This window comes from Corvus kubaryi, unplaced genomic scaffold, assembly GCF_017639235.1.
Source record: "Corvus kubaryi isolate FWS band 111438036 unplaced genomic scaffold, C.kubaryi_AGA036_p1.0 37392, whole genome shotgun sequence".
Lineage (NCBI taxonomy): Eukaryota > Metazoa > Chordata > Aves > Passeriformes > Corvidae > Corvus > Corvus kubaryi.
This window is the reverse complement of record NW_024581131.1, coordinates 34,807-50,194: the sequence shown is the minus strand read 5'-3', so window position 1 is coordinate 50,194 and position 15,388 is coordinate 34,807. Positions and strand designations below refer to the sequence as shown.

General features: G+C 36.5%; 1 protein-coding gene across 13 annotated transcripts in view; it reads right to left on the bottom strand.

The window, feature by feature from the left end:
• The window catches only part of IRAG1 (inositol 1,4,5-triphosphate receptor associated 1), a 61,419-nt gene that overhangs the window by 15,474 nt on the left and 30,557 nt on the right, over positions 1 to 15,388 (bottom strand). For 8 of the 13 annotated variants that reach the window (XM_042038494.1, XM_042038493.1, XM_042038502.1 and 5 more), the window contains 8 exons: positions 9,261 to 9,331; positions 7,703 to 7,876; positions 6,668 to 6,739; positions 6,143 to 6,192; positions 5,685 to 5,726; positions 4,518 to 5,108; positions 2,574 to 2,652; positions 30 to 150 (listed from right to left, as the gene is read on the bottom strand). In XM_042038494.1, the coding sequence (XP_041894428.1) occupies positions 30 to 150; positions 2,574 to 2,652; positions 4,518 to 5,108; positions 5,685 to 5,726; positions 6,143 to 6,192; positions 6,668 to 6,739; positions 7,703 to 7,876; positions 9,261 to 9,331 (1,200 nt within the window). Of the gene's footprint in view, positions 1 to 29; positions 151 to 2,573; positions 2,653 to 4,517; positions 5,109 to 5,684; positions 5,727 to 6,142; positions 6,193 to 6,667; positions 6,740 to 7,702; positions 7,877 to 9,260; positions 9,332 to 10,472; positions 10,574 to 15,388 lie in introns of all 13 variants that reach the window. The other 5 variants (XM_042038504.1, XM_042038490.1, XM_042038492.1 and 2 more) reach the window with 3 other exon arrangements.

Genomic DNA, 15,388 nt, shown 5'->3' with positions numbered 1-15,388 from the left:
ATGTGTTTCCCCTTCTAATGAGCTTTTACCTTCCTGGAAGCGATTTGTGCACTCGCAGTTTTCGCAGCAGTACATCAGGAATGCTGGGCATGACATCAGAGCTGTTCTTTGTCTCTTCCTCTTCAGTGGGGGAAGGGAGAGGTGAAGGGCCTAAAGACATTTTCAGATTAAAACAATTATGTTACTTGAAGAGTCATGCATTCCTTTCTGGAAATTTTTAGCTGAGATTTTGTAATAGAATACTGTCATTTTCTAAGGCTATTTAAGTGCCACCTGCCAAGATGAAGTCTAGTATAATGTACTATACTACAGATGTTGTGCACCATTTATTGTTGTAAATTACATCCTGTACCTGTTTGCACTCTATGTTCATTGAAACAGGACATAAAGATTATACTTACATTCTCTGATTCTGTCACTTTCATAAGGACCAAGAAATGGCTAACTTTTTTTTTAACTCATGTTACTCAGCTTCTGTATTTTCATTTTATTTAATTTTACAAATATTAGTTCCTTTATCTCCTTCTATCCTGCCAGAATTTAATGAAGGACTCTCCTGTAGAACAGGCAGATTCCCCAGTCTGAATCTCTCACTTGGGAAGGAATCTTTGTATTGTTCTCCTGTTTATAAGTTTAACAGAAGGACTCTTAGACTTGCCATGTAATTAGTGTGTAAATCTGGAGAGCATTAACATGAAAGACAGAAAAGGAGATTCTTTCCAACTACATTTTAGTTCCGTGCATTTGCTTTATATTAAAAAATTCCAGTATTTACTTAAGAACAGTCATGTGTGTCCCCATAAAATGCAGCCTGACACCACGTGTTTCCAGATTTAATGCACTCCACTTACCTAAACTTGTGTAGATGCAGAGTTTGTTTACTCGGACGGTGACAGTAACTTGTCATTGATTAAAACCATGATGGAGATAGTACATTGAATTCATAACAGTAATAATGAAGCATCTGGCTATTTCCTATTTTTTAAGCGAAATTACTACTCCAGTTGAAAATGTGGTTTTTATGACAATGTAAGGAAGTAGGTCTCCCTAACAAATTAACTAAGAATTTGACCCCTTGCTTGTTTTCCCCACTGAGGACAAAGAGTTGACCCTTAATGTTCTGGCTACCATTTAGATAACTTACTGGACTACAAAAAGCTTGTGATACTCATGAGATCCATGTCAAGAAGCTGGATAAAATAATGCCTAGCTTTTAATAATGTTTTCCTCAAGATTTCCAAACCTGCAAAAATTATGTAACAGGCTGGTAAAATGGCAACTCCTTTACACTTTCAAACAGAACCTGCTAAATAATTTCTGGGAAATTACATATTAGCAGAATGACAGAAATAATATTATCATATCTAAGAATCCAAAGATGTAATCATTAAATATAGAGGACAAGAAGCCTCCTTTAATCTTGATTCATTCAGACTGAAGATGAGTCTGTTTCCAGACATAACATGAAATGTAATATCTCAACAATCTCTCAGTGTAACAGGAACTTTAAGGCCCAGTGAGCTAGTTCCAGTGCAAATACATGAATTAGTAAAATGAAGAGTATTAAGAAAAATTGAAATTGTCTTTGGATTAAATCTTGGACAGTCAGTTTCAGCTCCTTTCATAGCAACCATCTCCATTTCAGTTAATGTCACACTGAACAAGTTCTGACTTAACTACTTACAAACAAATATATATTTTGGTTTAAGTATTTTAGGTTGATATATTTGGCTTAAGTATTTTAGCTAAGCACTACTGCTATTTAATTCTTCCACATGTTGAATTGTCCTCAGGTTTATATCTTTATCTTAATTTTAATTCTGAATTTTTTAGATGCAGCTACAGGCATCAAATCTTTTTTGCCTGTGTTAGATTGCAAAAAACATTTGGTGGCAGATTTATTTTTCCTCATTTATGTGGAGTTTTAAGCTTTTTCCTTAAAAAAGCATTTTCCTTTATTTTTCCTTAAAAATCACACAAATTGAGGTTAAAAAATCCCACTTATTGTGAGGCATATTTTTCCAATCCTTCAAACACATTTATGACTCTTCTCTGGCCTTACTTTTTCTCATTCACATTGACATGGAAATGTGGACCAGAAGTGAAAATGCCATTTCCATACTTGCCACACATATACTGAAATAAAAAAGCAGGAATAAAGCATCCCATCTCTTATACTCCCAGGGATCAAGTTCACCCTTATGACCATAATATCTTGCAGAAGTTACATCCATTCAATCCATCACTGCTGAAATGTTTTTACAGAAGGTTACTGAAACTTCAGTCCTACAAGTATTAGGTACAAACCAGACTCGGTTCCACATGTGCATCTTTTCCCTTGGTTATAATAATTCCTACAGTATCTTCTTGGTTCTAATCATCAAGAAATTGAGGTACTTCCCAGTATTGGTCTCTCTTGTTCATCATTTATTACTGTTCTCCATGGCTGCTTCAACTATTATTGCAATTGAAGTGAAAGACTTTTTTCACTTTTTCTCCTTGCGCCCACATAATAGTCAGTTATAAAAATCAGTATATAACAAGCACTTCTTCCAGCTTTTATGATACTGCACCTTTTTCCTGTTCCACTGCTTCACTAAGTTCAGGAAGTTTAAGTCCAACTAGATTTTGATTTCTCATCAAAATATGCTCCTGTGAAGAAAGCCAGTAACATTTCTAAGTAACTGAACTACAAATCTCAAATATCCCTGTCACATGAACACTAAATATAACATTTACTTTAGTTAATAAGCACAATAGAGATGTTTGCATTACATTACAGTCAGATGCTAAGTAACATGGATACTCTTAAATTCACACATATTCTAGAATATTACATATTTCAAATTTCATAAAGGCATTATTTAGAAAAATTCCTGGTCATGCAAACAGAGATTTTCAAAATGTGCTCCTTATTCAAGTAGATATATAGAGTTTTGGTAAGTGAGAGCTTTAGTAACTGACAATGAAAAAAGCAATTTTGGATGTAGCCACAGTAATAACTAAGTATCCCAGATAATAGAAAAAATTCAGAAAATCCTATATATGAGACTTTGCCACTTTGACTTTATTAAGACCAGAGCTTGGGATGCTACAGCTGCAAGTTAATGCTTCACTGTTGCTGTGTTCTACCTCTGTTCCTTATAGGTACAGAAAAATGGACTCTCTAGGATTAAACTTTGTTGTCTTATTTCTCCTTTTATCATCTCCTCATTTTCTTTCATATTCTCACATATGTTTAAACAAACACCTGCTTTTGTTTATGAGTAGATAATTTCTACTGGAGACAGAGCTCAAATCTTACCTAACTGGAATTATAGACCACATTGCAATAATTTTTTGATTCTCTTATTTGTGCTTAACAACTTCTATGTCACTCAAAATTATAGAATTAAAGAATTATAGAATGTCTTGGGTTGAAAGGGACCTTAAAGATCACCTGGTTACAAATCCCCTGTCATGGGCAGAGACACCTTTCACTATCCCAGGCTCAGAGTCCCATCCAGCCTGGGCTTGAACACAGCCAGGAATGGGGCATCCACGGCTTCCCTGGGCAACCTGTGCCAGGGCCTCACCACCCTCACGGTAAAGAATTTCTTCTGTAATTATACGGCTCAAGGGTCTCTGTAATCAAAACTTCCAGTACATACACACTAAGAATATGTGTTATATAAACAGGAAAAGATGAGTAACTAAGCTGCCATTCCCAAACAATACAATGGGAATGAATTAACCAAAGTGCAGAATTTGAGGTCCTCGCTTGTCAGCCCTATATTCACTACTGGGGGTCAAGGAAAATGTCCTTATTAGGCTGTTCAGGAAAGTACTTGCTACTTCTTTTTTTTTTCTCTTTCTTTCAAAAGTCATTATTAGTAATAGAGACATGTTCACTGCTTTCTTTTGGTGGTTTATAATTTCACTAAATTTCTGCTTTTTTTCTTATGGCTTAATGCTTAACTTTTACTAATCATTTAGAAAATTATTTAACAACAGATTAGTTAATAAATATTGCAGTCCAAATCTATTCTTTTAGAAGCTGACACATTTGCAGCATGTTAGAATTAGGAACTGTGAGTCTGGGCATGCTCTACCTGCCCTTGCTCTCAGAGATGCCCAGTTTTACAGCTCTGGACACACTGAGATATTTTCTGAGAAGGTTCACTAATCAACCGATCATTATAAACCCATTTCCTGTCCTCTGAGCTCTTGCAAATGGAAACATGCAAGAGCATATGCCCATGCATATGCACACATCGAAGTACCACAGCGCACTTGATGCATATTTGAAGAGAAGTAAGAAATAGAATAATTCCTTGGAATTTACTTACAGGTTACAATTTAGTAAAATTGCAAAGGACAAACATGATACAATTCTGTATTGATTATGCCGAAACTGCTTCCCATTCTATCACTGTATGTTTCTTGCAGTGATAAAAATAATGCTGAACATGTTGGAAGTTTAGTAGGGTATGAGAATGACTTTTTAAAACAGGATAGAACTGGTGACCAGGACTTACCTCTCTGAGTTTTGTCAGCTTCTGCATTCGAACTGGCTGAACTTGGATTTGAAGGTCTTTGAATGCTTTTAACTGATTGCTGGATTTATTACCAACAAAGCTTTTATCTTCCTCAGATGGTAATTTTAAAGGGGCTTTCTCTTTCTGTCCAGGCTCCAAGCTATCCCAGGATACAGCCCGTAATAGAGGAGGACGCAGTCCATACAGTTTAAATTCTGGTTTACATGGAACTTTATGGTCCCTCATTTCTGGAACAGGAATTTTTAGCTTTGAGTCCATATTTCCTATTCCTGGTCCTGGTAGATGGGTTCTTAAAGGAACATCATTTTCTTTTCCTTTCTTGAGGAATGATTTTCCAAGTTCATTTTCACAAACATTCATGCAAGTATTAAGAGACATTCTGCCACCATCGCCAGCTGAAGGGGAGCATTTAGGTAAAGTATCCATATGTTTACATGGATCAAAGTTTTCCTTTTGGTCTGAGTGCTTCTCTTTGGAGTTTTCAAAGGCAGCAGAACGAGGAACCAATCTTCCCTGAGAAATCTTTCTTTGATCATTCTGCCTTCGATCAATTAATCCTTTTGCAGCATTCTGAAAGTACAGGGAAACACATGAAACACAGAAACAAATCCAGATTCCTCTTTTCCCTGGCCCAAGGACAGATTTTAATTGTAAAAAGCCATTTCCTTTTCAGTGACATTTGCTTTTGAATATGTGCTGTTGACAAGAGAAATAATTTTTAAAAGGCACTTGAAGAATACTGAATTGGGAATCTCCTCTCTGAATGTTTGAGTTAACCTCTCCCATTCCAGAGTCCATTATAGCAATCCACCTAAAGCCAAGTTCCTTAGCATCCTAATGTAATGGAAGGACAAAAAAACACTGGTGTAAACTAAAATGGCTACAGTAGATACTTTTACTTTACTTATGAAGTTATTCAGTATATTGATTTTAATTGAGCTAGAGCAGGGTGCATGATAGGATGGAAAGACAGCTGCAAGCCCACTGTCCTCCACTACTTTTGAAGGTACTTCATAATTTCTTAGAGCAGTGTAATTTTCTTTTCACTCAGTGAACAGACTTCCAGCATTTTTAGTGCCATCCATAAGTCATACGTGTGCTAAGACAAACCAGCACACTGTTCAGCTCTTAATGTGAAACACTTACCTCTGCAGTTTGCCTGTCATCCTCTTTCACAATTCTGTTATTCTAGCAAGAAAATGAAGAAAAAAATGCCTTACAAGGTTATCTTTCACATCTATGCTGCAAATGGTAGATATAGATATTAATGGCTGAACTCTGAATCTCTTAAGTTTTACATTGCTTGTAGTATTTATTTATGAAATAACTTTAGGGATTAGTTTCTTCATCGATTAGGGTTATATTGGATATTTTTCTATTTTCTACACTTAATAGATCTTTATGATCTTTCAGTTCTTGTTACCTCATGGATTTTTGTCGTCAGAGTAAACATTTATTAGTCCCTCGCTGTACATAGAAAATACCAGTAATCCAATTTTGATATATAAAATGGTACTCCAATTTTTATCAGGGACTAAAAGGGCAGCATATTATAATATAGTACTTTAATAACCAGGTTATTGCACAGACTGTTCAGTTCTTACCTGCCCTGGAGATACTGACTCAATACTAGTGGTTGTGCATGCCTCAGACCCTGAAAGACACACTCAGAATTAGGGCATATCCTGATATTTTGCTCAAAGTTTTTACTACTATAGCATTAACAAACACATATGTGCACAGCTCCCCATAATACATGAAGGACAAAAATTCAAATGTCAAAAATACTATTAAAAAGGAAAAAACCCACCAAATGGATAGTAAGATAGACATCATTAAAGCCTCTCAAAACTTCGTTATCAATAAAATTAAAAAACTAAAACAAGTGACCCCGCAGAACCACAAGAATAAAAATATAATAAAAATATCTATATGCAAAAATATATTTTGTATGCATTCATGGGCTATATCATATTCAGGACTATATGCTTAAATCTACTCTTCTTGAGAAGTAGTAAAGAAATACATTTTTGGTGAGCTCTTATAAGTTAAAGTTTGAGCCTGAAAATGACTGGATTTGATGATCTTAGAAGTCTTTTCCTCCCTTAATGATTCTATGATCATTTTACCTGATGGAAGAGTGAGAGAGTTGCTCCGAGATGCTACGGGTGAAACTTTAGGACTAAGAGTAGGGGAAACTGCTTCATTAGAACAAAGAAAAAAACAAAACGAAAAGGTAATTTTACTTTCTAGGCTTGTATCTTCTGTATTTTTAGAATTCAGATGAGATTAAAACATCAATACCATAGTTATCAGTCATATGTTTGTCCAGAACCTGACAAGCCATTTTAATTGCCAGGTTGTACTTCGCAATTAGGAGTTCAGAGTATGTTTCATGTCTTACAGTTGTCAAAAATGGATATTTGTCAAAAATTTCTATTGATACAGGGAATCCTTGTTCTCCTCAGTTTTCTGATACTGCAAGCACTGAGGAGATGCAACACAAGAGAAGATTCAGGAGGAATTTAGGAATAAAAGGAGGTGATGTATAGTTATGGGGGTTTTTTTCCCTCCAGAAAGCATCAGCTCAATTTTAAGATAGAACTTTGTTTGAACTGGCATTTCAAAGCAAAATGAAAGTCGTATTTCATGGTAAAATGGCATTTGGTTCCAGTTTTCATATGAAGGGAATTATAATTTCAATTGACATTCCAGAACAAAACATTTTATTCTGCTGTTTTTAAAGGAGGATCCAGTCCATTTAGCTTAGTTTATGGCCATGTTCAGAATAAGAGGCAGTGTAATTGTGTCTGCAGGGAATGCTTTTTCAGCAGGATGAATCTTGCCACTAAAATTTCATTTAAACAACAAATTGTGACTATTTTTCACTTTTCAGTAGGAATAATTCATGCTTTCTTGTTACACTGTTTGCAGTGGGACATTCAGGCACTTAAAAACTTTATACCATTTTATCCTGACTCATCTAAATACAGGGATGGGTCATTTCTGTTTCATGTGAAACTGTGAGGAGGACAAGAGGGATTCTGACCTTCAAATTAACAAAGTGTTTGTAAACAGCAGCAAGGTATAGATTACAGGTGATGTTTGCCTTTACAGATGTTTGAAGGAGAATATAAAATCTGGTTTTCAGGATCTGCTCTTACCTGTGGGTGACTCTGGGAGGCTGCTTCTTGACTTTCTGCCTCTGCGTGTTAGGAACCTCTCGCTCACTTTCTTTGCTTCTTCTAACAATTCAAGGTTCTTCTTTTTGTCTTCCTCTGATATTTTGACATCTGGTAGTGGATCATTTACCAGATCAATCACATGACCGCTGTTGTCTGTGTAGAAAATATCAGAATTGGAGCTGCACCTCCTATATTCAGGTATATTGTGGCACGTCAGAGTAACAAGTACAAAACAGACCTGTAAATTTATACCTATAAATTTAGCTTTGAGCTTGCATGTAACAAAAATTAATGTCTGCTCATTTCTAAAGTTGTTACAATCTCAAGTTTAGAGCAAGTCCTGAAAACCACAGATAACCCACTTAGATTAATCACTATGATCAAAAATGCTCTGAATATGTGAAACTGGCTTTTCCAGCTGTGTCTCCAACACAGTTTTTCTCATTTCTAAATAAAAGTGGCATTAGATCCATCTCAACTAACAGGCATGGCATTTCTGTTGTAGACTGAGTTTTTCCATGGAATTTGCATGTTCAGTTTTTCAAGGTTAAGAACCTACAAATTCACCCTCCAAAGATTTATGCACAATAGTTTTAACAATTAATTTAACAATTTATTAATCTCTGGCTTTCAAATTGGTTGAAAACACTATACTTTGAGCACCAATTTTTGCAATTCTCCAGCTTACGGTAAAGAAAGAGGGCAGTCAGTTGTCAGAAAGGCCTTTTCTGTGTGAGTCAGTATAAATGGCTTTTATGAGCATCCAAAGAACAGCTTGGATGAGGAGGAGGAAAGTCATCAGGTAATAAGAGAAAAATACTTTGAAATTTGACAAGAGCCATTACAGAACCATCAGTTTTCAGAAAAGCTAAGGGCATAAGTAAGCAGCAAAAACTCAAGGGTTTTTAGTTTGTGGGCGTGGAGTGTTTCACTATTCGTTTTTGATTGATTTTGGGCGGGGGGGGGGGAGGAGTGCTTTGGCTTTAATTTCCTTCCATTTAGTTCAATTTCAAGGATGTCAAAAACCATACTCCCTGATCAAATATTCTAAAGCAATCTATTTTCAGTGAAATATCTGTTTTGGTTTAAACTCACATTTGTGTGTTGGAAGTTTGAGAGACAGACCTTCCATGACACTTTCCCTCTGCCAGCAAAAGAGAAGATTTGTAAAGCATGGTAAGTTCTACTTTCCTTAAGCAGCTAAGCTCAAGTGTAGCTAAACCAGTATTACTGAACAGTATTTCGTATTCTACAAGAAATTGAAGCATGTGTATGTCGAGCCTTCTGAAAATGTGAAGCTAATGCACCAATCAACATCTTTCTGAAAGTAGCAATGTGTGTATTTCCCTGAATTGGTCTGTATGCAGTCTACTTACAAACTCATGAGCACAATTCCACACCCCAGCAGTACTCCCTGTGCATGCACTACACAGTATGCACAGGGGAAAACTGCAGTCAATATAGTCAGACTCTCTAGTTAGGTCTTTACTGAATATCTGAGAAAACATCCTAGTTGAAATGAATAATCACTCCTTACCAACAGAAGTCAGTGAACTTGTTGAATTCCTGGTGGCACGGTTAGAATGTCTCCTATGAGGACTCCGAGGCCTAGAGAGAAAAATGGTTGAACAAAAATTATGGAATGTGGCATCAAAAAAAAGGCCCTAACTGCCTATAAAAAAATTAATATTAAAAAGAAAGCACTTTGATTAAAAAATGAGGACAAAAAGCATTTATTGCTGTTCCTCTCATCTCCAAACAACTGGAAAATGGAGGAGATTGAAGAAAGAAGGAAAATTGCAGAAACTGATCTCACAAAGGAGTTCTAAAATTTGCTATTAGCCTCATCTACTGTGAACCTGGTTTCTCAGAAAAAACTCTGCTTTTCTTTAGGTTATTACCATGACTTCAAAATCATGTAAGAATGGTATATAGAAAAAAATTTTTTAAAAATTTTAAAAATTAGTCTTTGTAAATTGTTACAGCTTCTTAAAATAAGCTTTATGGCTGAAATAATTCCTTAGGCTCTCACATTGACACTGCCATGGGATCTTTCTAAATAGCAAACTGGGTAAAAGTCTCAAACAACTGCAGAAATTTAAATGCTGATCCTGCAAATAATATTTCTTTTAAAGGGCTGCATTTAAATTCTGACTCTAAACTAATCTTGAAGTTTGGAGGAGTACGCTTTAAAAAATGCCAGCAAATGATAGATTTATGATATATATTTTCTGATATGTTTTTTTCCCATATTTTAAGTTTAGTGGCAGCTCAATAAAATTAAAAAGCCTGAGAAGTATGCTTTATCAGAATAAATATAATAACCTTAATTCAACTCAAAACTGAATTGAAGTTTTCAACTTCAAACAGGATTGCTCTTTTTATTCAACAACTTACTTTCACATATGCTTAACCTCAAGGTGGTATTCTTGTCCCATCTATGTGAGCGGGCCCAAAACTGCTTCAAAACTCATTGTATTACAGTATTCAAAGTAGACATTTCAGTTGTCCAACTCAATGAGTTGGGTTGTCAGGCTCAGTATTCTATGTAACTCTACTCTTTTAGTCTCAATTATATTCCTGTTCCCCCACCCTGCACCTCGAACACCATCCTCAAAATGCAAAGGCAATATGACCAAATCACAGAGACAGAGCAATAATGTTTTCACACAACATATATTTCAGAGCAATGCTTTAGAAACACAGCCTGTCAAATTTATGGATGGATTGCTAATGTATTATACAGTACCTGTTAACCAGATTTTTATCAATTTCTACATCTGGCATAACAGCATTCTCTGGAAGAACAATGGAAGGTGTGCTGCATGTTGTCCCTTCAACAGCTGTGTCCTGAATGGTTTGTGACAAATATAAAAATGTAATTAAACAGAAATTCAAGCCACTGAACATTGACTCTCTGTGTGGAAAACAATGTGTATTGTTCAACTTACCTAAAAGAGAATGTGATTGAAATAAGAGAGAATTAGCTCTAATTTGACAAAACAAATGTGAATTAGAAGTCTATACTTACATTAATCAAAAGAGATTATGGACGCCTGGAATATCTGTTTTCTTTCAAAAGTTTTAATGCAAGCTAAATTCAGTAAGCATGGAGCTAATGAAAATGCTTTAAAAAGGCAGACACTGGTTTTTCACACAGAAAACCATTCCTCTAGTGAAGTACATGTACAAGAGTTCAGTGCATTTATGAGCTGAATGCAAGAGTGAAAAGCAGGTCTGTATAACAGGGCTAAATTAAGCACACAAACCCTCCAAATGATACTAACGTATAATGAAAGCTTGAATAAACACAGTACTAAGTGTACACATGACACCCAAAACCCCAGAAAATAAATTTGAGCTATCTTGTTAAGAGTTCCACATGGTTTTCCCTCAAATTACTTACAAATATATTTTTAGAAAATATAATTTCAATGTTTAATAGAATAAAATACAATTTTTAAGTGATAAAAGAAACTGGCAAGCTGGTACTGAATATTAATGTGTGCTTGCCTACTTAAAAAATATGAAACCTTGCCTCAAGAACTTAATCCCACACCTTCTGCATAACAACACCATTCAGCTGAAGAAAAGGAATCAGTTTCCTGTGTGATATCACAAATGGAGATGCATCAAGTTGGCATAAAGTACTGTGGATCTCTCATATGTGGTAAGAAAATGATTACTTCTACCCCAAGTACAGTATTCAGATTAAAATGAAAAACCAGCTGGAGGGAAAGCTTCCCAGCAGTGGCAGTGGATTGCTGTCGATCGACTTGTAAAATTTAAAGAATAAGTTGTAAATTCTCAAATCCTACTTGCTTCTACTAGGCACTGGTATACACAAGTGTTTTGTTTTCGTTTATTATTTGTAGTCTACAATTTTCTTGAAACTACATCCCAAAATTTCACAGGAAATTTGTAAGGCAGGTAAGAAAAAGCTGTTGCAATAGCACTAATTGAGGCATTTATAGAATGAAGCATGTAATAAGTCACAGTTTAGCAAGTCAATTTTAGACCTTGGAAGTGTTCAAGGCCAGGTTGGGTGGAGCTCTGAGCAACCTGGTCTAGTGGAAGGTGTCCCTGTCCATAGCATGGCAGTTGGAACTGGATGATCTTTAAGGTCCCTTCCATCCTAAACCATTCTATCCCATTCCATAAGGAAGCTGACACTTACTTGACAGCTAATTTCTATCATTTACCATAGAACTCCTTGCAACATCTCTCACAGTGCTGCATTTTTTTCTTGTTGAAATAATGTGTTTTCTGATCAATTCAAAGAATTCTGGAAGTACTTGGGAAATGGTATAGTATTAAAATACATAGCATAACCCTTCTACCTCTCAAAGGCAATGAAATATGCCTTGATTTGGACCCCTGATTAAGGTTTCTTGATTCTACTGTAAATAGCGTATTTTTTTTTACTAAAATAAAAATTTTTCCTGCAGCTCCACACTTTTATGCTCATAATTCTCATATGACGTTCCTTGGCAAGTTCACCTTGTCAGTCACAGGAGAGCAGGTTGGGGAACATGCCAAGAAAGCACTGTGAAGATCTAAATTTAAGAAAAATATGCTTGTAATACTGGAAATGTTGGAATGCCAAAGCATATGTGATTCAAGTGTACAAGTAACAATAGCTTGAAAGCAATTTTTAGTAATATCCTTGAAAATGTTAAAAAGTAACAATATATTTTGTCAATGACAAAACTTCAGGTGACTGACCTGCTTGTAGGGCGAAGCAGCTGAATACACATCCACAGTGTTTATACTAATCTCATGACTGCCAAAAAGCAAAAACTTTTGAATGATGTAACAGCAGCCTTGAAGTCACTCGAGCCCATTTTAGGACTAAAACCAGCTCATTAAAAAGAAAAAAAAAAAAGAAGGAAAAAAAAAGAGATGCTGGAGCCAAGGCTAGTTCAGGTCAGGTTGAAAACATTAATCCTGGTCAGCAGCTACAGGAGGTCAGCATCTACACAAGTGAAACCTCATGGCCCCTGTTGTCCAAACCTACACTGTCCAGGAGAGGGGCAGGAAGAGCCAGAGCAGGAAGCCCTTTGCAGGGCCAGCTGGCTCCAGTCAAAAGGAATTGTTACAGACTGAGAATGCTCAGGCTGCTCTACACAGGTCTTGGAAGAGAAGCTTTAACAGGAAGCTTAAGCTGCCTCACAGTTGTACAACTGCACAGAGATGACACAGAAGATTTCCATCACCCTCCCATTTGTGTGCCTTTAACTGTGCTCCCTTGGTAGCTTCCAGACCCATCTGCTCCTCAGCTATTCCCAACAGCTGCCTCATCTCCTACTACCAGTGGTTCCCTGCTACCCAAGTCTTTGCTTCCTTTTTGTCCCAAGCCCTCCCCCCACAAAAATGTGGGGTAAAACTGACTCCACCTCTATGGCTCAGGTGGGAACTGCTCCACAAGGGTGACCAGGAGCCATCTAGACTTGCAGGGAGCCGTGTGCAGCGCTGAGAGGGTGGCACAGGCGGTTTGGTCCATAACAGAATAGCCAAGAGGATCAGTGATTCTCAGAGCGGAGATAGAACCTGCAGACATTCTGGCTGTTAAGTTCTACCAGGCCCTCACCAAGCATACAGAGAATGTGCTTTTGAAAGTTTTATAATCCAGCCAAATTTGGATGGATTTTTACATTAATGGGATGGGGCGAGGTGGGGGGGGAGGAATACAAAAATACTCTGCTGAAAGACCTACCATGCCAGACCGTCAGATGACTGTCTAACACCTGGATTCTTTAAAGCACTGGAGAAAAAAAAAAAAAACCTCCTCTGCCACCCCGGCCATATTCTTAGATATTAATTAAAAGTCTGGACTGAATTTCAGAAAAACACAGGCTGCTGTAAGAAATACTGAAATGAAAACCCACATTTGTTTTCTCAAAATGAATTTGAGATGTAGAACCCAGGTCTCCCTATCATGTAAAAGGTACTCGAAGCATGCAGAAAGATACATGTGATGTAAGGTTCACTTTCTTTTTGTCAGAACTGTTTTGCAATCTGTGTGCATTTGGGCATGCAGGGAAAAGGTAGGGAAGAATCTCCTGAAATAGAATGAGGAAATTGTTAGACACCAGACAGCACTTTAGGTGAGATGAGATTCCAGACTTGGAAAATTTTGTTGAATGGCAGAAAACAAATCCACCGGTTGTTAGTTCCCTCTGATGCCCTCTCGTTGCTTGCAAGTCCTTATCTCACGATAATAAGCATTTTACTTAGAGTGACTTACAGTCATGCTGTAGAACCTGATCTGCAGCAAGAGCCCAGAGTAACAACAGCTATGAACAAGATCAAATTTTTACAACATTGGCTAGTGGCAAACCTTAACTTAAGTAGGCCTGTGAGCAGTGTGTTGGTTAAAATCCCTCCACTGCTACTTTGTGCCTAAAAATAATCATCTAAAATGAAGCATTTTGCACAGTGAACTGATTCATGAACTATCACATTACCATAGTTCACTTAAGATCTACCTCTAAAAGGCCTGAAAAATGTATTAAAAATGTAATGCTTTTATATTAGGAGGTTGGAAATTTTCTCCCATTTGACAAGCACGTTCAGGATTAGAATCACTGATGTCTGCCAGATTTTCATGTTTTTCCTCTTTGGGTATGTTTCACACAGCAACTCTTTTGTACTAAAATACTTTTCACATAGGTGAGTTAAAAAACTCCAATAAAACATTCTTGAGCTAATATATATTATCAGATGGTAGTCTTGATGAACTTTTATCCAACTGGGGTGTTTATCTCAAGGCAGGAAATTAACACTCAGCACCCTGTGCAGTTTAGATGGAAGACATGACAAATCAGTGCAGAGCTCATTGCTGACAATATTTTCCAACAATGTTAAAGTAGCGGATGTTTTCACCTAAAGTGTGGAACGTAGTGTCCTCAAACCCAATGACAGTTTCACATCTTTAACTGAGGATGTGCCAGACTATAAATCCTCTCTTTCTTTACATCAGTTTGCATACAAATGAATGATTTGGATAATCTGTGATTTCTTAATCACAGTGGGGTTCTTTACTTCAGCTAAGCTAACAATGAAAAAAAAAATCCAAACCCAGTTTATTAAAACATAAAGTTACTTTTTATCTGCGATATAGATTATTGAAATGGGGGAAGGCCCATCTCTTATTGATTTTTTATATTTATCTGGAAAGAAAACATGTAAAAACATTTAGAGGCCACAGCAATTTGAGGCAAACTGATGAATATGCCTGGGGAGCACCCACCTGCCCTCTGTATAGTTTCAGTGTATGTTCAGCTACTGCTGTGGCAAATAAAGCACTGGGAAAGACTACAGACCAAAAAAGCCCACTTCCCTCTTTCTCACACACATGAATTGCATAACATCTTCTATATCTGTAAAAGTAACACTAGTTGTTGAAGTACAAGCCCAAGTTCTGTTCTCAAAGTTTAAAGTTTTCTTTAATAACATCAGAAAGGACATTTTTGGACAGCTTTGATATATGTCTGTCTGTTCTGAGCCATTTATAAGCCTCCAGATCAAAATGATAAACAACTGCTTGAGCAATTTAAGCTTTCATCCCTTAGGCTATAAAATATTTGAGGAACTCTAAGAATATCAACTGGAGGATCATTCATGGCTTCATCAATTAAGCAATACACATTAATACAGAGCAAC